Source organism: Taurulus bubalis, assembly GCF_910589615.1.
Source record: "Taurulus bubalis genome assembly, chromosome: 5".
Classification (NCBI taxonomy): Eukaryota; Metazoa; Chordata; class Actinopteri; order Perciformes; family Cottidae; genus Taurulus; species Taurulus bubalis.
In genome coordinates, this window is record NC_136593.1 from 5,497,120 (window position 1) to 5,522,117 (window position 24,998).

The 24,998-nt window shown below is 38.4% G+C and overlaps 4 protein-coding genes across 4 annotated transcripts; 3 read left to right on the forward strand and 1 right to left on the reverse strand.

Moving 5' to 3' along the window:
- Positions 1-1,333: 1,333 nt before the first annotated feature.
- On the forward strand, positions 1,334-2,017 carry LOC306737179 (transcription factor HES-5-like; the record flags this gene model as incomplete). The annotated part of the gene is made up of 2 exons (XM_079218883.1): positions 1,334-1,481; positions 1,595-2,017. The coding sequence occupies exons 1-2, from the start codon at positions 1,371-1,373 to the stop codon at positions 2,015-2,017; spliced, it is 534 nt and encodes a 177-aa protein (XP_079075009.1). The 5' UTR covers positions 1,334-1,370.
- A 3,257-nt stretch (positions 2,018-5,274) lies between these two features.
- On the forward strand, positions 5,275-11,371 carry LOC306736605 (uncharacterized protein; the record flags this gene model as incomplete). Its single annotated transcript, XM_079218257.1, has 4 exons — positions 5,275-5,397; positions 5,511-5,839; positions 10,820-10,925; positions 11,039-11,371. The coding sequence occupies 4 exons, from the start codon at positions 5,275-5,277 to the stop codon at positions 11,369-11,371; spliced, it is 891 nt and encodes a 296-aa protein (XP_079074383.1).
- A 7,370-nt stretch (positions 11,372-18,741) lies between these two features.
- On the reverse strand, positions 18,742-19,400 carry LOC306736996 (transcription factor HES-5-like; the record flags this gene model as incomplete). Its single annotated transcript, XM_079218701.1, has 2 exons — positions 18,742-19,164; positions 19,278-19,400. The coding sequence occupies 2 exons, from the start codon at positions 19,398-19,400 to the stop codon at positions 18,742-18,744; spliced, it is 546 nt and encodes a 181-aa protein (XP_079074827.1).
- A 4,279-nt stretch (positions 19,401-23,679) lies between these two features.
- On the forward strand, positions 23,680-24,245 carry LOC306737189 (transcription factor HES-4-like; the record flags this gene model as incomplete). The annotated part of the gene is made up of 2 exons (XM_079218893.1): positions 23,680-23,802; positions 23,916-24,245. 2 exons carry the CDS (start codon positions 23,680-23,682, stop codon positions 24,243-24,245), a joined length of 453 nt encoding a protein of 150 aa, XP_079075019.1.
- Positions 24,246-24,998: the final 753 nt, after the last annotated feature.

Below are 24,998 nucleotides of genomic sequence, written 5' to 3' on the forward strand. Positions count from 1 at the left end.
ATAATATAATTAGGTTTTTCAAAACCTTTAAATGACATGTGAATTCAGTGCTGCTTTCAAACACAGCCAATTTTGACTTGAAATAGATTGGAATTAAATGTATAATTTAGCTGTATAATCGATTCTAAATGAAGACAAATAAAACAAACAATTTATTGGCCACCATGTGTTTAAAAAAGGAAAACTTAAACGGTCTTTGTGGATTTCAATAACCGGCTTAATATATGTTAATGCAGAGTGTAAAAACTGTGGAGATCAGAGTTTAGCATGATTATTGTCCTCAGCCCCTCCAGCACCAGATTATTCTCCAAAGGGATTTGGCACACTTCAGGAAACAGCTGCCTCAACCTCCCAGCCTCATCTACAGAGATGACATCTATAAAACATGTTGATAAAAAAATATACCAAATATTGGCTGGATGATAAAAAGCTCTTAACATTAACTACATAATTTGCCAAACACAATTTGGCAGATCTGTTTTTATAAAAATGTCCTGATAATTTCAAACTTTTCAGGTTGTCAGAGTCAGCCAATGGGGTTCTTTCCCTCCAGATGGTTGGTGACATCATGCTCTGTTTGTACTACAACACACGTCCAGCATCAGTCACAAAGGCTCCATTCAACGTCCTTTTGTTGTTCATTGACCACAGCATTCAAAGAGTCAGTGTGGGAAACTGAGACCAACTTCCTACCCACAATTACTACAAGACACAAGTCAGAAGACTGAAACATCTGGACTGAAAACTGATTGTTGTTCTTACGATTTTGAAAATATTATTATGGGAATTTAACTATATTTATTAACTAAAGACATTGTCTTCAGTAATACAGAACCTGAGGAAAGGCATTGGATTTTAGGATGTGAAAAGTTCCAAAATGATGAAGAGAAAATGGAGATTAAATGACATGAATGGCAACTTGCGAGATTGTTCTGTTGTGGATAAATAAAATCATTCAGAAAAATACAAACAAAATTCCACTTATTGATAATTATTTATATGCAAGAAGTGATTGAGTACTTTTTGACTAAGAGGCAATTACTTGCCAGCCCCCACGTGTGTGATGTGATGATGAGCGTGTGCTCAGTCAAAGTCATTGATCCCAGCATCAGGCAGCAGATCTGCTCTCTCTACAGGGTCACCACTTTCCCAGATTCACACAGAGCTCTGAGAGTCTCCCTCCATCACCCCCCCAGTCCTCCACCTGTTCCCCTGAGACCGAACCATTGTCCCCCAGGAATTAGGAGCAGTAAGTGTGCTGCATCCCTCATTGTCTCATGAAGCTCTCTGATTGGTTGAGACTGTGGGAAACTCCATCTAGACCAAGACCCACACATTCATATGGAGATGAGGGAGTATAAATAGGAGGGATGAAGCCAGCAGAGATCAGATTCTCTCTACAGCACAGAGATCCAGACATGGCACCTACAACCACTGCAGCAATGACCAATTCTCAGGAGCATCTGACTCTGACCCACAAGGTAAATTGAAGATTCAAGAAGATTTAAATGTTATTGATGAGAAGCTGTCTTTCTTCATGCTAACTCTATCCTCCAGAATCAGTTTATTAATGACTTTGTTCCTCTTTCTGCAGATCAGAAAGCCTCTGGTGGAGAAGTTACGCAGAGAGAGAATCAACAGCAGCATTGAGCAGCTCAAGTCTCTCCTGGATCCAGAGTTCCTCAAACAGCAGCCAGACTCCAAGCTGGAGAAAGCAGACATCCTGGAGATGACAGTTTGTGTCCTGAGACGACTGCAGCAGCAGAATCAAGCTGTGGACTCTGCAGCTGTTGGTCAGGGCTACTCCAGATGTGTCCAAGAGGTGACACACTTCCTGTCCAAGGAGCAGGTGAAGACACCGTCCAAGAGAAGACTGATGCACCACTTCAACAAGCTGCAGTCTTCCTCTGATAAGAACCTGAGAGAGGCTGACTTCTCTCCTCTGAGCTCCACAGTCCAGACCAGCATCAGCAAAGAGAAGAGTCCAGTCAACAGCGCCCTCTGGAGGCCGTGGTAGACGCCTACAGACTGGAGCTACTAGCAGACAAACTGAGATGACCACATTGGTCAAAGATTACTGGAAGTGAATTCTTCTGAATTCTGAGATGTTATGAACTTGTTCTTCTGTTTGTACAGAAGGTTGTTTTTAGTTTCTGCTTTCTTTGTGGAAGATGACATTTCCTGAGGAAATAACAGCAACTTTATCTTTCAAGTTAAGAAAGAGAACATCTTGTCATGCATGTTGCATGAAACAAATCTGATTGCATAGGCAATTATTACTATACATCACTGTACTACATGTATTGATGGATGGTAAAAGCTATGGATACATTAGTATGTTTTCATTCTTATTGATCATTTTGATCAGAAACTTTAACTCTTCTTTTTGATATGTGTTAAAGGACTTTAATGTCTCTGATTACTCCAAACTGATCTGTTGTTAGATCCAAATGTTTATCCTTTTTCTGTACAACAATTATTAATGTCACTGTTTTCATGTGATACTTTTATTCCTGACATGTCATGTGTTGGTACAATATTATACATTGATAATTGTTGTTACGTCTTGATTAATATTTATCACTTTGATAAAATTGTTAATTGTCCTTTTTATGGATGTCATAAGGGATTTTTACTCACATTATGTGATAATTGAAAAATGATCTGTTTCAAGATCAATATGTTTATCCTTTTATTGTAAAAGGTTTGTTTAACATCACACTGTCACAGTTTTACAGTGACAATGAGAATTGTACATTTTGGGATTCAATTGAATTCATTGTTTACTAAGAAGAATGTGACCTGTTCTCAGGTCAGTTTTTACTATTTGTTTTGTTCACCAAGTGAAAATGTTTAAATCCATTTGTAAAAGTATTGTTTAAAGACAGTGAGTACTGTGTCCTCTAATATTGTAAATGGTTTGTCTTTTATAAAGACAGTTGTTCCTTTACTCTCTCTGAGTACAGTGTGTCTTGTAGAAATTTACAAGTTGTTGTTGTGATGAATCATCACCTCTAGTTGCAGCTTTCATACTTTATGAGGCTCATTGTGACTTGTTGAATAAACAAAATACTTCTCACTGAAAATGTTGTCTTCTCATGTCATTGTTTATTGATTTCATCATAACTGATAGAGGTCTCCACCATCGATGATATCTTTGAAACACAAATCAAGATAAAGGGTCAGAGCATACAGTAATTGATCAAAAGCAACATTCCTGTTTATGATTAAACTATGAATAGGAATGTGGTTCAATTAACATTATTGATTAAAAGGGATTATCAATTATACATCACTTCATATGGAATAAGTCAATTCATCAAAATGAGAAAAAGTACATTTCCAAGACAACTAAATTGTCTTGGAAATGTACTTTATTTTTGTATGTTTCAGGTGTTGAAATGTAAAAACTTTAAAGTGAAGCATCTCCCTCTTTAAAGGGTCAGACATTGTATCTGATGTGATGCATAATGACACACTTCTATTGTTCCTCAGTCAAAGGACAGAGTGTGGGAAACCAGAGGAAGCTCACTCACAGAGCCCTGTGGGACACCAGATCCAGACCTTTGACCTGAAGGAACGGAGACTAAAAGAGATTTGGGATCTTAAAAATGCAAAATTCCTAATCTGTTTCAAATCATAGATTTACATTATTCTAACATTTCTAACTATGATGACAAAAACTAATTAGACAATGTTATTCTTTACGTTTCTGTCAGTGAGGTAAATTGTAAAACTCTAATGTTGTTTGGAAATAAAAATAGAAATATTTGGTTTGTCTCAGGGCTACAGTCTCATGATATTTTGACACTAGCAAAGAGAACATGGTTCAGTATAAATAGCACACAGGTCAGTGTTTTACTGACAGAATAGAACCACACCTTTCACATGATGACCTCAGAGTATATTGGTACATTAACATCACAGGATTTGTGAATATTTAAAATACATGTGATTCCAGAAAAGAGTCCCAGCACAGCTATTTTTTACTTATATTTTGAGATTAAATGATGAGTTGTAGAATATTAAAAAGAAAGGCAGACTAAAGGAACAAGCCCATTGCTACCATGTGTTTAATTTAACAAAGGATAATCAAAAGACTTATTTGGATTTAAGCAAAGAGCCTAATTTATGTTAATGCACAGAATGGGAAAACTGTGGAGATCAGAGTTTAGCATGATTATTGTCCTCAGCCCCTCCAGCACCAGATTATTCTCCAAAGGGATTTGGCACACTTCAGGAAACAGCTGCCTCAACCTCCCAGCCTCATCTACAGAGATGACATCTATAAAACATGTTGATAGAAAAATATACCAAATATTGGCTGGATGATCAAAAGCTCTTAACATTAACTACATAATTTGCCAAATACAATTTGGCAGATCTGTTTTTATAAAAATGTCCTGATAATTTCAAACTTTTCAGGTTGTCAGTCAACCAATGGGGTTCTTTCCCTCCAGATGGTTGGTGACATCATGCTCTGTTTGTACTACAACACACGTCCAGCATCAGTCACAAAGGCTCCATTCAACGTCCTTTTGTTGTTCATTGACCACAGCATTCAAAGAGTCAGTGTGGGAAACTGAGACCAACTTCCTACCCACAATTACTACAAGACACAAGTCAGAAGACTGAAACATCTGGACTGAAAACTGATTGTTGTTCTTATGATTTTAAAAATATCCATATGGGAATTAAACTGTTTTAAAATCACTGAAGAAATTGTCTTCAGTAATACAGAACCTGAGGAAAGGCAGTGAATTTTAAGATGTGAACCATTTTAAAATGATCAAGAAAAAAGGAGACTACATGACATGAATGGCAACTTGCTATATTTTTTGTTATGGATAAATCAAAGCATTTAGACAAATCAAAACAACTTCACTGATTATTTAATTTATTTATATTAGAAGTTATTCAGTACTTTTTAACTAAGAGGCAATTACTTGCCAGCCCCCACGTGTGTGATGTGATGATGAGCGTGTGCTCAGTCAAAGTCATTGATCCCAGCATCAGGCAGCAGATCTGCTCTCTCTACAGGGTCACCACTTTCCCAGATTCACACAGAGCTCTGAGAGTCTCCCTCCATCACCCCCCCAGTCCTCCACCTGTTCCCCTGAGACCTAACCATTGTCCCACTGGCAATGAAACCATTTAGCATGCTGCATCCCTCATTGTCTCACGAAGCTCTCTGATTGGCTGAGACTGTGGGAAACTCCAACTAGACCAAGACCCACACATTTATATGGAGATGAGTCAGTATAAATAGGAGGGATGAAGCCAGCAGAGATCAGATTCTCTCTACAGAGACCTCTACAGCACAGAGATCCAGACATGGCACCTACAACCACTGCAGCAATGACCAATTCTCAGGAGCATCTGACTCTGACCCACAAGGTAAATTGAAGATTCAAGAAGATTTAAACGTTGTCAATGAGAAGTTGTCTTTCTTCATGCTAACTCTATCCTCCAGAATCAGTTTATTAATGACTTTGTTCCTCTTTCTGCAGATCAGAAAGCCTCTTGTGGAGAAGTTACGCAGAGAGAGAATCAACAGCAGCATTGAGCAGCTCAAGTCTCTCCTGGATCCAGAGTTCCTCAAACAGCAGCCAGACTCCAAGCTGGAGAAAGCAGACATCCTGGAGATGACAGTTTGTGTCCTGAGACGACTGCAGCAGCAGAATCAACAGCAGAGAAGACTGATGCACCACTTCAACAAGCTGCAGTCTTCCTCTGATAAGAACCTGAGAGAGGCTGACTTCTCTCCTCTGAGCTCCACAGTCCAGACCAGCATCAGCAAAGAGAAGAGTCCAGTCAACAGCGCCACCTGGAGGCCGTGGTAGACGCCTACAGACTGGAGCTACTAGCAGACAAACTGAGATGACCACATTGGTCAAAGATTACTGGAAGTGAATTCTTCTGAATTCTGAAATGTTATGAACTTGTTCTTCTGTTTGTACAGAAGGTTGTTTTTAGTTTCTGCTTTCTTTGTGGAAGATGACATTTCCTGAGGAAATAACAGCAACTTCATCTTTTAAATTAAGAAAGAAAACATCTTGTCATGCATGTTGCATGAACCAAATCTGATTGACTCAGCAATTATTATTTTGCATCACTGTACTTCATATATATTGGTGGATGGTCAAAGCTATGGATACATTAGTATCTTTTCATTTTTATTGATCATTTTGATCAGAAACTTTAACTCTTCTTTTTGACAAATGTTAAAAGACTTTAATCTCTGATTACTCCAAACTGATCTGTTGTTAGATCCAAATGTGTATCCATTTTCTCGAAAAGAATTATTAATGTCACTGTTTTCCTGTGATAGTTTTATTCCTGACAACATGTCATGTGTTGGTACAATATTATGCATTGCTAATTTCTGTTACCACCTGATTAATAGTGATCATTTTGATAAAAATGTTAATTGTCCTTTTTATGGATGATCTGTCGTAATGGATTTTTACTCACATTATGTGATGATTTAAAAATGATCTGTTTTAAGATCAATATGTTTATCCTTTTATTGTAAAAGGTTTGTTTAAAATCACAGTTTTACAGTGAGAATTTTACATTTTGGGATTCAATTGAATTCATCGTTTACTAAGAAGAATGTGACCTATTCTCAGGTCAGTTTTTACTATTTGTTTTGTTCACCAAGTGAAAATGTTTAAATCCATTTGTAAAAGTATTGTTTAAAAGACAGTGAGTACTATGTCCTCTAATATTGTAAATGGTTTGTCTTTTATAAAGACAGTTGTTCCTTTACTCTCTCTGAGTACAGTGTGTCTTGTAGAAATCTACAAGTTGTTGTTGTGATGAATCATCACCTCTAGTTGCAGCTTTCATACTTTATGAGGCTCATTGTGACTTGTTGAATAAACAAACACTTCTAACTGAAAATGATGTCTACTCATTTCATTGTGCATTATGATTACATGAGTGACCTTCCACAATTCATTTAATTTTAACTCACTTGATGGAGGTCTCCATTATTGTTTTTCGTGAGAAGTCAAGATAAAAGTCCCCAAACACACTTATTATTTATCCATAATGTATGTTGACTGCTAAACTAAGTCAATAAAGATGTTTGACAAAGAGGGATTATCTATGTTAAATCCCACCGTTAATGTAGAATTAGTCAAGTTATCAAACCAAATGAACATACATATGTCAAAGAAACTTTTGCTGCATCATTCTTTTGTTTTACATTTTAGCCTGAGGTGCTTTAAAGTGCCTCCGGTGCTTTAATGAAAGTGTCAGGTTAACCATGTCGATCTTTAAAGACGTCAGGCATTGTATCTGATGTGATGCATAATGAGACACACTTCTATTGTTCCTCAGTCAAAGGACAGAGTGTGGGAAACCAAAGGAAGCTCACTCACAGAGCCCTGTGGGACACCAGATCCAGACCTTTGCCCTGAAGGCACGGAGATTAAAAGAGACTCTGGATCTCGAAACTGGGGCTTTGTTGGGAATTACGCCATTGTTTGAAACGGTTCCTCTAATTTGAATTGCCATTACCACTCTTTATCAAATACATAAATCTAATCAGCTAGAGCCGATACTTTTAGATACAGGAGAACATTCCTGCCCACTGCTATTAGACTTTATAATAAATCACCTCTGGCCAGATCCTCCGTTTATTGATGCAACATCAACATGCACCGCTTTTGCTGTTTGTTAGTCACTGTACATAGTTACATACACTTCATATACACTGCATATACTTTGCATTTCCTTTATTGTTTAATTTCCTAAATGAATACGCTCTGCTAATTTGTTGTATATATTGAGTTCTGTTGTATATATTGAGTATTTTCGTTCCGATCTTTGTTCCATGTAACCTTGCTACTGTGACAAACAAATGTCCCCTTGGGGATGAATAAATACATCTATATATCTATTAGTATGAGAACACATTTCTGTCGGTTACACTATGGAGCCCTCAAGTTAATTTAAGAATGTGGTTTATTTCACGTAACGCCATATTACACAGAATCACAACCTCCTGATACTCAAGCTTTGAACTGATACGTTACACAGAAACAGAAAACTAATGTGCTGCACACAGCTGCATGCCAACAAGACCAGTAGACCATTAGCTAGCTAGCTAGCTAATTGCGCACCAGAACTAACGTTAGCTACCTAGCTAACGTTACTTCTGGATAACGTAACACTGGACAACTACATTAAGCACCAACATACTTCAGGAAACAAATCAGTTACTCACCACTAAAACATGAAGGGACAAGTGTCGGTGGTAAACCGTCTCAGGGTAGTAACCTTCCAGCCACTCTGTGGTCCTCAGTTTGGTTCATCAACATCCAGTGAAAAAGTCTGTTAAATCCACAAATGGTTGAAACGCTTTTGAGATTTAACCAATTTGAGTTCTTCTGCTTTTTTGGTATAAACTGAAAGGATAAAGTTTTAGACAGACTTCCGAAAATTGTTTTGAAGTCTGTCAGAGAGAAAAACAAACATCAGTATGGTGATAGGAGTCCCAACAGAAAGCAGCGGATCCATTCTTTTGCTGAACAACATTAGCGTTAGCTAACTAGCTAACCTAGCTGTTAGCCTTTGCGGCGTTAGATAAGGTAGAGGTCAGATTTCTTCACAGCTACCAGCTCATTAGACGTTCACTTGCATCCTAAACATAACATTTAAGTTATAACACGACATTTCCCTCAGTCCGTTACAACTTTTTCACATATGCATCGACCTCAAATGTTTCCTCGTCACACAAGTTTAAAAGACCATCTTTTGGTGTTGCTTTTTTAATTATTTTTTTACTCCATTTCATCTTAGCATCTTCATTGTTTTTCTTAAGCCATTAGCTTTAACCTACAGTCGATGGTTGGACAAGTTTTGAAATGTGAAATCTCTCTGTTCTTCCGCCTTTTGTGTAACATTAACAAAATGGATAGGGTAACGTTACAGTACTTACTTAGATTTGTGTTAGTCCACAAATCACCAGTATTGGTTGGTAGGAGTCCCAATGGAGAGCACAGGACCCAGTCTTTTAGAGAAGGAGGAGGCTTCCCGCTAGACGCTACACCTGAGCAATGTCAGCCGTTAGCCGTTGAAGTGACAGCCGTTGAAGTGACAGCCGTTGGCCGTTGTGGACGAATTTCTTCGCTTGCTACAGTTGCCTTGTCCTTTAAATATTTCATCAGGTGCTCAACAATCGAGCCTCCCTAATACCATTAGTCAGAAAAAAATTTTTGAAGACCGTCTTCTGGCATTTGCTAGCTTAAATTTGGGGGGTAGGTTCTCGCATCATCCATCCAGTATCCACTTCCTGTGACACTAATTATGACCCGAGTGAACTAGATCACATGAAACGTTCCGTCTGATGTTCCGACCATATAGTTCCGACCTCGACCCAGTACACACATATAATATTGTAGCATTTTATAATATTTATTAATTATTTATATGTGCAAAAGACAATTAATTTAATTTGGTTTAATTTAATTTATTACTTAACCCATTGTTCATGCTAATGGTTCATCTTTTTTTTGAGGAGGCCAGACCCTCTATGCTTGACGGCGCACAGTGCTTATGCACAAGAACCTCGAGGTCCATTTGGAAAGGGGCACATGCCAATTTCTTTCAAGTGTGGGAAAACTGTGTGGGGTTGAGTTGAGTGTGAATGACATCCCTCCCACCAGCAGCCAAGTAATTCTCCAAAGGGATTTGGCACACTTCAGGAAACAGCTGCCCCATCCAAAACCTCCCACATTCACGAGTATTGAGTTGCAGTTTGAATTCAGTTAATGGCCAGTAATGCGGCATAATAATGACCTGAGGTTCACAATGTATGGCAATTATTAAAAACTGAAAATATGACATGATTACGTTTTTTAATGATACTTTAGGACAGTTTCATCAACAAAATTGTGCACAGTCAGAAACAGCCAATGGGCTTTTTTCCCTCCAGATGGTTGGTGATGTCAGACTCTGTTTCTACGACAACACACAGCCAGCATCTGTCACAGAAGTGCCTTTGTGGTTCATTGACCGGACCATACAGGGAGTCAGTGTGGGAAACTGAGCTCAACTTGTTACTCACACCGACTGCAAGGCACGTGTCAAAAGACTCTGCTGGACAGCAGGATGAGGATTGTGTTGCGTTTGGTCAAATGCCATGAATGGGCTGCAGACTGGTTTCTAAGATCATATTTTACAAATTGGTGCATTTTTGGTTACAACATTCTAATATTTAACTAAATTGTGAAATGGAGATACAATTTAGGTTTGTGCTCAAATTAATATTAGAAAAATAATCAACTTGCTTGCTGCATACAACTATGAAAGCTAAAGCTTATTTTCAAATAGTCTGCAATAAAAATGTAATTGATGCTCCGCAAGTTTGGCTACTTTTATGCATCAGAAAGTGTTTTAAATGTGCTTTATATAAAATATAAATATATGCACGTTCGTTTTAAGAATAATTGGAATGTAATGTCTTCATTATCGATCCCCGATGTGTGTGATGGGATGATTAGCGTGTGCTCAGTTAAAGTCTTTGATCCCAGCATCAATCAGCAGATCTGCTCTCTCTACAGGGTCACCACTTTCCCAGATTCACACAGAGCTCTGAGAGTCTCCCTCCATCACCCCCCCAGTCCTCCACCTGTTCCCCGGAGATTTAACCATTGTCCCCCGGGCATTAACAGCGAACATGCTGCTGCTCCACATCCCTCATTGTCTCACGAAGCTCTCTGATTGGCTGAGACTGTGGGAAACTCCAACTAGACCAAGACCCACACATTCATATGGAGATGAGGGAGTATAAATAGGAGGGATGAAGCCAGCAGAGATCACAGAGACCTCTACAGCACAGAGATCCAGACATGGCACCTACAACCATTGCAGCAATGACCAATTCTCAGGAGCATCTGACTCTGACCCACAAGGTAAATTGAAGATTCAAGAAGATTTAAATGTTATTGATGAGAAGTTGTCTTTCTTCATGCTAACTCTATCCTCCAGAATCAGTTTATTAATGACTTTGTTCCTCGTTCTGCAGATCAGAAAGCCTCTGGTGGAGAAGTTACGCAGAGAGAGAATCAACAGCAGCATTGAGCAGCTCAAGTCTCTCCTGGATCCAGAGTTCCTCAAACAGCAGCCAGACTCCAAGCTGGAGAAAGCAGACATCCTGGAGATGACAGTTTGTGTCCTGAGACGACTGCAGCAGCAGAATCAACAGCAGAGAAGACTGATGCACCACTTCAACAAGCTGCAGTCTTCCTCTGATAAGAACCTGAGAGAGGCTGACTTCTCTCCTCTGAGCTCCACAGTCCAGACCAGCATCAGCAAAGAGAAGAGTCCAGTCAACAGCGCCCCCTGGAGGCCGTGGTAGACGCCTACAGACTGGAGCTACTAGCAGACAAACTGAGATGACCACATTGGTCAAAGATTACTGGAAGTGAATTCTTCTGAATTCTGAAATGTTATGAACTTGTTCTTCTGTTTGTACAGACGGTTGTTTTTAGTTTCTGCTTTCTTTGTTGAAGATGACATTTCCTGAGGAAATAACAGCAACTTTATCTTTCAAGTTAAGAAAGAGAACATCTTGTCATGCATGTTGCATGAAACAAATCTGATTGCATCAGCAATTATTACTATACATCACTGTACTACATTTATTTGTGGATGGTAAAAGCTATGGATACATTAGTATCTTTGAATTGTTATTGATAATTTTGATCGGAAACTTCAACTTTTTGACACATGTTAAAGGACTTTAATGTCTCTGATTACTTCAAACTGATCTGTTGTTAGATCCAAATGTTTATCCTTTTTCTCTCAAAGATTTATTAATGTCACTGTTTTCATGTGATACTTGTATTCCTGACATCATGTCATGTGTTGGTACAATATTATGCAATGGTGATTTGTGTTGCCTCTTAATTAATATTTATCACTTTGATAAAATTGTTAATTTTCCTTTTTATGGATGATCTGTCATAATGGATCTTTCCTCATTATTATGTGATTAATGATCTGTTTTAAGATCAATATGTTTATCCTTTTATTGTAAAAGGTTTGTTTAACATCACACTGTCACAGTTTTACAGTGACAATGAGAATTTTACATTTTGGGATCCAATTGAATTCATTGTTTACTAAGAAGAATGTGACCTGTTCTCAGGTCAGTTTTTACTATTTGTTTTGTTCACCAAGTGAAAATGTTTAAATCCATTTGTAAAAGTATTGTTTAAAGACAGTGAGTACTGTGTCCTCTAATATTGTAAATGGTTTGTCTTTTATAAAGACAGTTGTTCCTTTACTCTCTCTGAGTACAGTGTGTCTTGTAGAAATCTACAAGTTGTTGTTGTGATGAATCATCACCTCTAGTTGCAGCTTTCATACTTTATGAGGCTCATTGTGACTTGTTGAATAAACAAAACACTTCTAACTGAAAATGTTGTCTTCTCATGTCATCGTTTATTAATTTCATCATAACTGATAGAGGTCTTCATCATCAATCATATCTTTGAATGACAAATCAAGATAATCGTCAGAACATAAAGTAATTAATTAACAGCAACATTCCTGTTTATGGTTAAATTATGAATGTGATTAAATTAAGATTATTGATTAAAAGGCAACATCAATTATACATTACTCTATATGAACTAAGTCAATGCATCAAACCAAATGAGGAAAAGTACAATTTCCAAAACTATTTGTTTGTCTTTGAAATGTACTTTGTTTTGGTATGTTTCAAGGATGAGGATTGTGTTGAGTTGGTTTCAAGTATCAGGAATGGGAATCAAACTTTTTTGGAGAAGCATGAATCAAGATTGAATCGTCAATTATAAATATAAAAATAAAAATCTGAATACGTTCAATCAAAATAATGGTTCCGCCCTGATATAGTTTAAGTTTTCATTCAATAAAATCACAAGACGACAAATATACAATTATTTTTAATATTTCTTTTACACATAAATTAAACCATATTTTATTGATGAAATGTGATTTCCTTTTTTCACTGTGATGGGATGATGAGTATAATATACTCATTCCTGATACTCAATTAAAGTCATTGATCCCAGCATCAGATAGATAGATAGATAGATAGATAGATAGATAGATAGATAGATAGATAGATAGATAGATAGATAGATAGATAGATAGATAGATAGATCATACATAACAACAATATTTCTCTATGTTTAAATCATTGGTGAAGGTTTCTACAATAAACTAGAAACATAAAGACCAACAGTTCAGACATCAGCCCACTGTTTATCTGCCTGGGCTCTCCTCTGCAGATGACCTCGCTTCATGACGTCATCCATTTTTAACGACTTGCAACACGCGCACAAAAATACTGTGAAGAGTGCAGCGCGGCGTGCAGCGTGACTTCAGCCACCTCTCAGTTCTTCCTCCTCCAAAGCACAAAGGAGAGGAGCTGTTGTTTCTGAAGCTCTTTGATGACGCACAGGTGGAGCAGTTTGAGTCTGCGGTGGTCCAGTCGCTCTCGTGAGAAGTTAAAATATATATATTTGTATAAAACTAAAATAAAAACACATGCTCCGCGTTCTCTGTGAGTGTTCCGTCCGGCCTCACATCACTCTCCTCGACTAATAATAAAAACATGAAAGATAAATATATACATGTACATATACATTGTATCCTAGCATGGTGGGTGAGTGGATAGTGCACTCGTTTGTGAGTCGAGAGCCCGGGGTTCGAAAACATGGATAAGGCAAAGACGGTACTGATAGGAGAAGGATTTGTCGAAGCCTCCACATAATGTCAGGACTCTGATAGTGATTCTCTGAATAACGACATAGACGGGAATTACGTTCAACCCTGGTGGGCTGGTACGAAACAAGGCTTGAGATGTGTTTGTCGTGTGGACTAATCAAACACCGTGTGTATTTTTACTTTAACCCTTCACTAATAAAAAACACTGCACACTGAAAATCTTGAGTCCTTATGGTGTTTTTCTGCTTATAATTCTTAATAATATTGAATAACTTTCAATACATTTTCTTCGCTCTGTTCCCTTAAACGTTGCTGTATCAATACATTCCTGATTCCCCCCCCACCTGATTCTGATAATTGGACTTATATATACATATATAAACTTATATATCCGTGCGTAGCTTGCAGACTTCCTACAAACGTTCCCAACTGAAGGGTGTATCTTTACGTTGGTTCAGCTTAGAGTTAAGGTGGTAGAGGTCAACTCATGAAGCCAGAGTTTAACTACCAGGAAAGTGAATTTTGATTGGCTGACAGAATCATGAAATACAAGAGGAAAAAAAGGATTTTAATTTATATCTTTGTAATTCCTAGAATTTATAAATTCATTCATTTTTAGATCCTGTTAAATTGTTATCGATTAGATCGTTGTTTTTCTAAGCAGAAGCAGGAGCATTCTTACAATATCATCACTGACATGGCATGTCATGTGACTGACGTTTTTTTTAACCTTTTCCGAATATATTTGATTTGATTTCCTGTTTATAACTAATGTCTTGCTGTTGTTTGTCTGTGAGCACACTGAGACAACTGCAAGCTGTAATCAAGTTGAGGTGGGTTTACCTTTACCCTGTTTATCTCCTCTCCATCTGTCTATGTGTGTGTGTGTGTGTGTGTGTGTGTGTGTGTGTGTGTGTGTCGGCTGCTGTCTGTGTAATCGGGGGCTCAGGTTTCCCAGTTGCCCTCCTCTGAGCTCCCACAGCTCCCAGCGCGGGGCTGAACGTGCCCCGGTCACACGCCCTCCTCTCTCTCTGGAGCTTGGAGCCGCGGCGACACACGGCTTCCCACACTTCTGAATGCAGGCTGCTCAGCTGCAGGCACAATAGAAGTGTGTCTGCTCCCACAAAGCCCCGGGACGGTTCTCAGGCAGAAAGCCACTTCACACACAAACCATCTGCTTTCGCTGTAACTCTCTGCTGGGACACAACCAGCCAGAAAATATCACTTTCAAACATTACTACAGCTTTTGGGTCTTGTTTTAAAGATGGTTTTTAGTTATGTTGCATTGGGGTGTAATGCATTTTCTATTATTTCAGTTTTATAAATTCATTAAAACATTTTTGTCAAGTAAAATAAACACAAAAGTTCCCATTTTAATACTTTTCATTACGGCATTTGTCCTTCTTATGTTGCAGATTTTAGTTTTTTTTTGTTGCTTTATTTTCATTTCACTTCCCTACATGAGACTCATTAAAGAATCTTTGCTATGTCATCTTTGCGTCCAGGCCTACGCGTCACAAAAACTAAATTTCCCCGTGTCTACCTCAGGAAAATCATTTTCCCACTGACCTCCCTGATGCATGGCCTAAAGATAAAGCATCCCACCTGTTCTGTGTGACAGGCATTAAATCCACTCTATTGTCCGGAGCGAGGAGCCCCCTGATTGGCTGGGAAAGCAGTATTGAACGGCATAAATGCTGAGCAGCAGACCCCGATGTCAACAGACACTTCCTCCGACCCTCCTCAAGCAACACCAGAACTTCCCTCCGCCACAAGCGACCCTGGACATGGCCCTCTACGCAGACCTCGCTCTTCAAGACAGCGTGAAGGAGCAGCTCTTTAGGTAAGACAAAGAACTCACAACTTAAAATAAATATGTGCCTAGTTTTTTATTTTAATTGTATTTCATGAAGTTCCCAGTACTAAACTAGATGACTTTGCTTCGCTCAGGTGTAAACTCCACATGCTGGAGAGGAAATGCAGCAGCGGAGTGGAGAAGCTGAAGGATCTGATCGGAGAACACCTGCAGAACGGGATCCCCGTTGCAGACATCCTGGAGAAGATAAAGTCCCTGCTCACGCTGAAGAAAGCCCTGCTGTCACACAACGGCTACTCCAAATACTCACGGGACATCTTGCGTCTGTTTCCTGACGAAGAGGAGGACTTGGCTCCACTTTGCTTTTGAAGACAATGAGGAATGAACTTAAAAACTGCAGTGAAAGAGCTGCAGCTCGTTGGCTTGTGAACTCCAGACTTTAGTGATGCCAGCTGCATCTGTGTGTGTGTGTGTGTGTGTGTGTGTGTGTGTGTGTGTGTGTGTGTGTTGATCTGGAGGCTGCAGAGAAATGCATTGTTTGCATTGGGATGAGCAGATCCACAGAACCTTTGTGGTTTAATTTGAGCTTCAACAGAAGCCGGAGGAAGAAAGATGGAAACTCGGATTCAGAGGCGAAGACGAAGAAGAAGAGAAGAAGAAGAGTCCAGAGCTGACTTGTTAAAACATGTTGTGCTGCTATTTATGGGATTTATTATTCTTGTGGTTGTGGTTTTTTGTTGGAACAAGACCACAGAAGATAAATCGGGTCTTTTAACTATGCAGGTATTAGTTAGGACCAAGATGTTTTTAAAGGATTTAATGTAATCTTTAAAGTCTATATTGATAAACTGCAGTGAATTTGAAGCCAAACAGCAATATGAATTCTTCCTGAGAAAATACTGTTTAGGCTTGTGTTGCATACAGTGCCTTACTGCCTTGTTTCAAGGTATATTGAACCTCATCCTTAAACATCATCCTTTCTTCTGAAAAGGGATTTGTTATTGTTTTGTGTATGCCATGTATGCATATTTTTGGTTTTTATATTCACCTGTTTTATTTGTATTCATCCAAAGTGGATTGAAATTTGTTTTGTTGCTTTTGCAGACTTCAAGAAAATAAATATGTACGGAATTTAAGTCTTTTCATGTCACCTCATTGAAATCAACTACAGATGAATACTTCATAAAAACTCTGATATTCATAGTCATATTCTGTAGATAATTGCATTTTTAAGGTTGTTTGTTTCTCATTCTTAAGTGGAACAAATGTGTTTTAAACACCATGAACAGCAGCATGTTTTTGCTCCATGACAAAACAAGTACATTTACTCAAGTATTGGACTTCAGTACAATTTTGAGGTACTTGTACTAAACTAAACTTATATCTCAGAGGCAAATCGCGTACTTTTCTCTCGCAAACATTTATTGAACAGCTTTATTTACTTTGCAGGTTTTTATTATAAACACAAAATAATATCAACTCATACATTATGTATTATTATTACTGGTTAAGTCACTCAGCAGTATATGAGGTATTTAAGATGAGCTCCACATTTACCAGCTGCATTATTAACATTAATGCATCACTAATTAGAATCCAGTAATAATATATTGTTATGAAAAGGCCCATCTGCACGATGAGGACTTCATGTATACTTTCATGCTAGTACTTTTGTACTTTTACTAAAGTACCATTTTGAATGCAGGACTTTTGACTTACATGTTATTTATTTGTAGTATTTTTACGCTGTGCTACTTTTACTGAATGAAAACATTAAAGGAAAAACCTAAAAAAAAAATGGTGGATAAACATAATTAAGCCCAATGCTTGCAGAAAGGACAAAGACGGTTCAGTAAATGATGATAATGATGATGATGATGATGATGATGATGATATTGTACTCTGGCCTCTGCATTCACTAGATCTCAGCCCAGTTTATCTCCTATAGGAGGCTGACATGTCCCATATAAACTGTTTCTAGCATCGTTTAGAGCACTGGTTCTCCAATGTGGGTGCGTGTACCCCTGAGGGTTTGTGAAGGCACTCCAGGAGGGACGTGAGATTAAAAAAATATATGTCAAAGTAAGATCCATTCAAAAATCCTTCAAAAATTGTTATTCAATAAACATTCAATCAAATAAAAGTGTAAGTTCATAAACTGAATTGTATATATTCTATATTAAATCAGACACTGGTGGCACATCACAGTATTATATATATATATTTTCAACCAAGAATGCTTTGCTTTTGCATTGGTTAAGAGGTACTTGGCTGAAAAACTACTTTACAGGGGGTACATCACTGGAAAAAGCGTGAGAACCGCTGGTTTAGAGGAACGGCGTTCCAGAAAAGAGTTCATTCTGTGTCACTGCTCACTGCTGACGGGATCTTTTCTGGCTCATTGTCCATCATACGGGTGTGACATCTATTCAAGATGTTGAATCACTGAGTAACAAAGACCAAACCCCTCGGATCACTGACCAGAACCATGGAACTGCTCTCCATGTTATCTTCTGTTTGAAAACACATTTGAAGATATGCAGCAGATTAAGGTCTGGTACATTAAATTCAGTAATTGACATCAATTTGTGATAAAAAAAAAGAGAAGACAACATTTTTTTACTTTGTTTTCGTGATTGTTTTATTGCGGATCGCTTGTCTTGAAGAGATACATTCACGTGGATACATTTTACAAACAACAAGTCCTTCAATGAAGGCATGAGTGCTGTCACTCACAGAGTTATAATAACAGCACATTTGTCTTTATGAAAATGCTAAATGCGTCTGCGAGGAATGCAGACAATTGAGATGTTTAGAGGTATATCAGAAAGGACATTTCAATAAACAGAATATGTGAACACCACATATAAATCTGAAACATGTTCAACATGATTAACTGTGTCTCCTAAAGAGAGTAAAAGTACATACATCATTGTCAGTGTTGCTGACAACATAAAGGTATTCCCTTGGGGAACAAAACAGTTTACTTCACAGAGTAAAAGCTGAAATAAGTGATTACCTTTGACAAACAAAGTAGGAGCCACACTGCAAATATCACAGAAACACAGAATGTGACCTTTACAAAAGGTAACACAAGTTCAACATTGCAGTAGCAACAACTCTTCCATGTGAGACGACCACACGCATGAGGACGAGATAAAGTCCAACAGACTTTTTCACAAGTCTTTGGGCGTCTACCACGGCCTCCAGGGGGCGCTGTTGACTGGACTCTTCTCTTTGCTGATGCTGGTCTGGACTGTGGAGCTCAGAGGAGAGAAGTCAGCCTCTCTCAGGTTCTTATCAGAGGAAGACTGCAGCTTGTTGAAGTGGTGCATCAGTCTTCTCTTGGACGGTGTCTTCACCTGCTCCTTGGACAGGAAGTGTGTCACCTCTTGGACACATCTGGAGTAGCCCTGACCAACAGCTGCAGAGTCCACAGCTTGATTCTGCTGCTGCAGTCGTCTCAGGACACAAACTGTCATCTCCAGGATGTCTGCTTTCTCCAGCTTGGAGTCTGGCTGCTGTTTGAGGAACTCTGGATCCAGGAGAGACTTGAGCTGCTCAATGCTGCTGTTGATTCTCTCTCTGCGCAACTTCTCCACCAGAGGCTTTCTGATCTGCAGAAAGAGGAACAAAGTCATTAATAAACTGATTCTGGAGGATAGAGTTAGCATGAAGAAAGACAACTTCTCATCAATAACATTTAAATCTTCTTGAATCTTCAATTTACCTTGTGGGTCAGAGTCAGATGCTCCTGAGAATTGGTCATTGCTGCAGTGGTTGTAGGTGCCATGTCTGGATCTCTGTGCTGTAGAGGTCTCTGTAGAGAGAATCTGATCTCTGCTGGCTTCATCCCTCCTATTTATACTCCCTCATCTCCATATGAATGTGTGGGTCTTGGTCTAGATGGATTTTCTCACAGTCTCAGCCAATCAGAGAGCTTGGTGAGACAATGAGCGATGCAGCATGCTGAATGGTTTTATTGCCCGGGGGACAAAGGTTAGGTCTCAGGGGAACAGGTGGAGGACTGGGGGGGTGATGGAGGGAGACTCTCAGAGCTCTGTGTGAATCTGGGAAAGTGGTGACCCTGTAGAGAGAGCAGATCTGCTGCCTGATGCTGGGATCAATGACTTTGACTGAGCACACGCTCATCATCACATCACACACGTGGGAGACTGGCAATGAAATTATATGACATTCAGTCTGAAATGTACAGCTGACCGTGCATTTATTTCTGTTTTATATAAAGAAAATGTATGAAACTTAACATTATCTGACACATACAAAATTGTCCTCTCACTTGATTTTCTTTCACGATCCTCAAAGACGAATAAAAACAAGCAGACAACAATTTCTGATAGAAAAAAGGATAATAATAAAATATGAAGATGGACGTCAAAGTAAACTTAAAGTAACACCCTCTTAGATGCAGTGAGGCTTTTTTAAATTTAGTTTTAATAATAATAATAATAATACATTACATTTGTGGTCCTCAAAGACACTTGACAAAACATTTTTTAAATCACTATATAAGCTATAAAAATAAAAACAATGAGAAAATGAACATTAAGAACCCAGTTTTCAAACTCTAATCTTCTTTACAACCGCTGGATGAAGCTGCTTTGATCACGTTTTAAATATATTTGGATTGCAGGCGATTATAAAATAAGCTCAAACTTCAACCTCACATCTCATTGCAGCATAACAAGCGCCTGATCGATTCAGGAGTTCAGACACCCATTTATCCATCCCGTCAACATAAACAGTCTGGAATGCAGAGGAACAACCTGATCGTAAAGGACGGCTTCTGAATGTTCATTAATCCTTTTAGCATGTCTGCATTCCTGATGGACATTTTACAAAAGCCTTGTAATGACGAGCCGCGATGACAGGAATTCCCATTCGGAGGCAGTGAGACAAAACTCGTAAACTGACTCCATAATTAATGTGATGTGCAACCAGACACACTTCTTTTGTTCTTGAGGGCGGTGAATGGACCGAGTGTGGGAAAGCAGAGAAACCTCACTCACAGAGCCGCAGAGGACAAAAGAGACGGACAAAGACGTCTGTGAGCGGGGGAGGACCTCTTTACTACCATGTTTTATATTTATTTATTGAGTTTACTCACTAGACTTCATAGTACATACATATATATATATAGATATATATATATATATATATATATATATATATATATATATATATATATATCTATATATATATACTTTGATTATATGTTTAAATATTCATAGTAAAATAACCCACATTGTGTTGATGTTGTTTGTTGAAATAAATTCAATTTGTATTTGGGTTCAAATCTAATGTTGCTGAACGATCAAATCAGTTTTAATCTAATCATAGTATAGTTCATATAGGTTCTTTAAAAGGTATCATTATTACAATGTGAAACGTGTTTGAAACCATAAATACACAGCCTCAATCTTTTGAATAAAGAAGATCCAGAAACACTTTAGCGTTGTTTAGCATGTCTACACATTATATATAATTATTATTGAGTGACTTATTATTATTATTATTATTGTATATTATTATACACATAAGTGACACGATACAGCAGATATAAGTGTTTACCATAATATATTTATAGATTTCTCACCAACTATAAGCCTTCCTCACGCATAGATTGGGAATTGTGTATAAAAAGTAATGGTTGATGCTGTAAATAATAAATATATAAATAATGCACATTAATAAACACTTCAAAATGTCCTTTTAGCTTCTCAAAACTACATCACAAGTTGTTTTAAACCATTGATTAAAAGTGTTTATACTTCTTGCAGTTTTAAGCTCTACGTAATTATGAAATCTGCACCCTAAATACATCTCTAGTGGACTGGTTTACATGACATTGCACACACTGGCCACATTCCCAGTCAAAATATTTGTGTTTATTGGTCCTTCTCCCGTCTCCTAATTGAGGAGTGTCTAAACAACAAACGTGGCCCTCGGGAGAGAGCTGGGAGCTGCTTGTGTGGGGACGAATTAGCATTTAACAAGGCACAAGCCCATTGTGCGGCGGGAGCCTGTCAATGGACCGAGTGTGGGAAAGCCGCGAGAGCGGAGTCACAGTTCGCCGTGATTAGCATCCTCAACCCCAGCAGCACCTGACGGGCCTCCGAGGGGAGTTGGCACACTTCCTCCTCTCCTTCTTCACGGTCCGTCTCTCTCTTTGGTCCCAACTCTTTAACTTTTGCCAACTTCATTCCCACTCAGTTTATAAGGTAGTTATTTCAATGTAGGCCTTTTTATGTTCGTTCTATTGATGGATGCCAAAGTCGCCCTCACGCCGAGGGTTATAAAGACTCGCTTTCACCTTTGTCCTTTGGGGAACCTTTTTATAAATTGACTAACAGAAAAGAGAGAGGGACGACGTCTTGGTTTTAGACATATATAAAAAGTATATTTAGTATTTCTTTATTACATTACATTTCATTTAAACGGCGCTCTTATCCAAAGCGACTTACAATAAGTGCATTCAATCATGAGTACAAACTCAAAACAACTAGAATCAAGAAAGTACAATTTCTTCAAGAAAGCAAAACTACAAAGTGCTATAACGTCACCTTCCTTTTGACAAAAATGATTTTCTTGCCTAAATCATCTCCTCATGATAATGGCCACCTCTGGTAAAATCTACTACATCCTCAGCTGAACAGATCATGTGATTCTACCCCTGTAGTATAACATTTTATTTTGTCAAAAGACAATGTGATTTTACAAGCTTTTCAAGATGGCATTTTGAAGCTAGCATTTAAGCTAGCAATTTAGTTAGCATTTTTGCGAGCATTTTTATCAATGAAAATCTCACTTGAACATAATATTAGTAATCATAACATAATGACATTAAAACTTTGTCACACGCTGTCATCGTTTTCTTCCAGACGGTTCGTGGCGCTAAGTCGTGGTCTTTTTCCCAGCAGTGGGCCGCCAGCCGCCATGTGAGCCATTCAAACTGGGAACTGACCACAGCTCCCAGTGGGAGAAACAAACCCAGTCTTCACTCACTGGAACGGGACAGACAGTTTGTTTCACCTGGAGAACGCTCAGCTGAATGAACTGGACTTTACTGTATTAATAACTGGTCACAATATGTTAGATAATCACATTATTACTTGTGCGATTGTTGTGTTTGCTTAAACATCTTGAGGTGCCTGTTCATAACAACGCAATATGTCCGCTTTGAGGGGAAACCCATGCAGGCAAAAACTATCAAATTTGGGCTATTTTTGGGCTATGTTGCAAGTTTTTTTCAGACTAGTGGAAAGAAAACATAACACAATAATAACACAATAATAATTTTCTTAATGTAAGTAATCAACTGGGGAAGTTGTATGGTGATATTTAATAGTTCCTTTTTCTTTACCCTATTTATCTGTGGTGTCTTTGACATGTAAGTTGTTTAGAAAACATATCTTGAAAATTGGTTTTCTCTGAGTGAATTTTCTTTCTCAGACTCTGACGCAGAAATCTCCACTTCAGTAAAACTTACACCAAACTTTCCAGTTCCAGTCCTATCTATATTACTTTTTACAGAAGGGGTTTGTTCATTCATCATCCATAGTGGGATTTATAGAATATCTTATTCCAAAAAATATGGTCAAATCCAAAATTCCATCTATAGAAGACATTGAGTCCAACACATGAATTTGTAAATTTGTAATAAAAAAAAGTTGAGTTATAAGTTATAATCAACTGGCAAAGTTTAATGGTCCATGATTTACATAATATGGATTTAATATCCCAAAATGCAACAATAATTAAAGGTATAAAGGTGTTTTTAGGACAATCTCCCAGTCGGTCTCCCTGGGGATGATGAGCGTGTGCTCAGTCAGAGTCATTGATCCCAGCATCAGGCAGCAGATCTGCTCTCTCTACAGGGTCACCACTTTCCCAGATTCACACAGAGCTCTGAGAGTCTCCCTCCATCACCCCCCCAGTCCTCCACCTGTTCCCCTGAGACCTAACCATTGTCCCCCAGGAATTAAAAGCAACAAGTGTGCTGAATCCCTCATTGTCTCATGAAGCTCTCTGATTGGATGAGACTGTGAGAAAGTTTGACTAGACCAAGACCCACACATTCATATGGAGATGAGGGAGTATAAATAGGAGGGATGAAGCCAGCAGAGATCAGATTCTCTCTACAGAGACCTCTACAGCACAGAGATCCAGACATGGCACCTACAACCACTGCAGCAATGACCAATTCTCAGGAGCATCTGACTCTGACCCACAAGGTAAATTGAAGATTCAAGAAGATTTAAATGTTGTCAATGAGAAGTTGTCTTTCTTCATGCTAACTCTATCCTCCAGAATCAGTTTATTAATGACTTTGTTCCTCTTTCTGCAGATCAGAAAGCCTCTGGTGGAGAAGTTACGCAGAGAGAGAATCAACAGCAGCATTGAGCAGCTCAAGTCTCTCCTGGATCCAGAGTTCCTCAAACAGCAGCCAGACTCCAAGCTGGAGAAAGCAGACATCCTGGAGATGACAGTTTGTGTCCTGAGACGACTGCAGCAGCAGAATCAACAGCAGAGAAGACTGATGCACCACTTCAACAAGCTGCAGTCTTCCTCTGATAAGAACCTGAGAGAGGCTGACTTCTCTCCTCTGAGCTGCACAGTCCAGACCAGCATCAGCAAAGAGAAGAGTCCAGTCAACAGCGCCCCCTGGAGGCCGTAGTAGACGCCTACAGACTGGAGCTACTAGCAGACAAACTGAGATGACCACATTGGTCAAAAGTTATCATCAGACACATTATTATGAAATGTAAAAGAGTTGTGTCTGTGCAAAGTGTTTTAATTAACCTGGAGGTTATATTGAACGGAACAATTTCCATTTATTTTTGGACATATTTTTTAAAGAAAGTTAAATCTTCTTTATATATATATATATATATATATATATATATATATATATATATATATATATATATATATATATATATATATTGAGGAGCATAAAACTGTATTCTATGAATACCAAATATCCTTGTATTGATTTATGAATATAATCAAATGTTTAGCCAATATTGGCCAGAATTATCACAACTGCCTTAAAGTCCTATGAGTCTTCTATGTCGAGGTTGATTCAGCTACTTACTGGGAGCACTTTCTCCTTTTAGATGTGCTTGCTTGACTTTTTACTTTGTAAAATATTATTGACCCATGTTGAGTCTTGAAGTTTTCTGTTATGTCACCAACATGTTCTGTTGTGTGTTAATGAACATCTGAAAGTTATTTTCTCTCAGTGTAAGAGAGTTGGTTCAGTCTGTTTAGCTTGCACTAAATGATTAACAAATACTGAAGCTGTTCACTGGTACTCTATCTGAGTACGCCTTGAACTACACGTGTTTTTACAGTGATGCATCATCACCACCAGTGCCTCTATGATGTGATCCATTCAAGATCTTTGAATAAAAAACATCAACCGAAT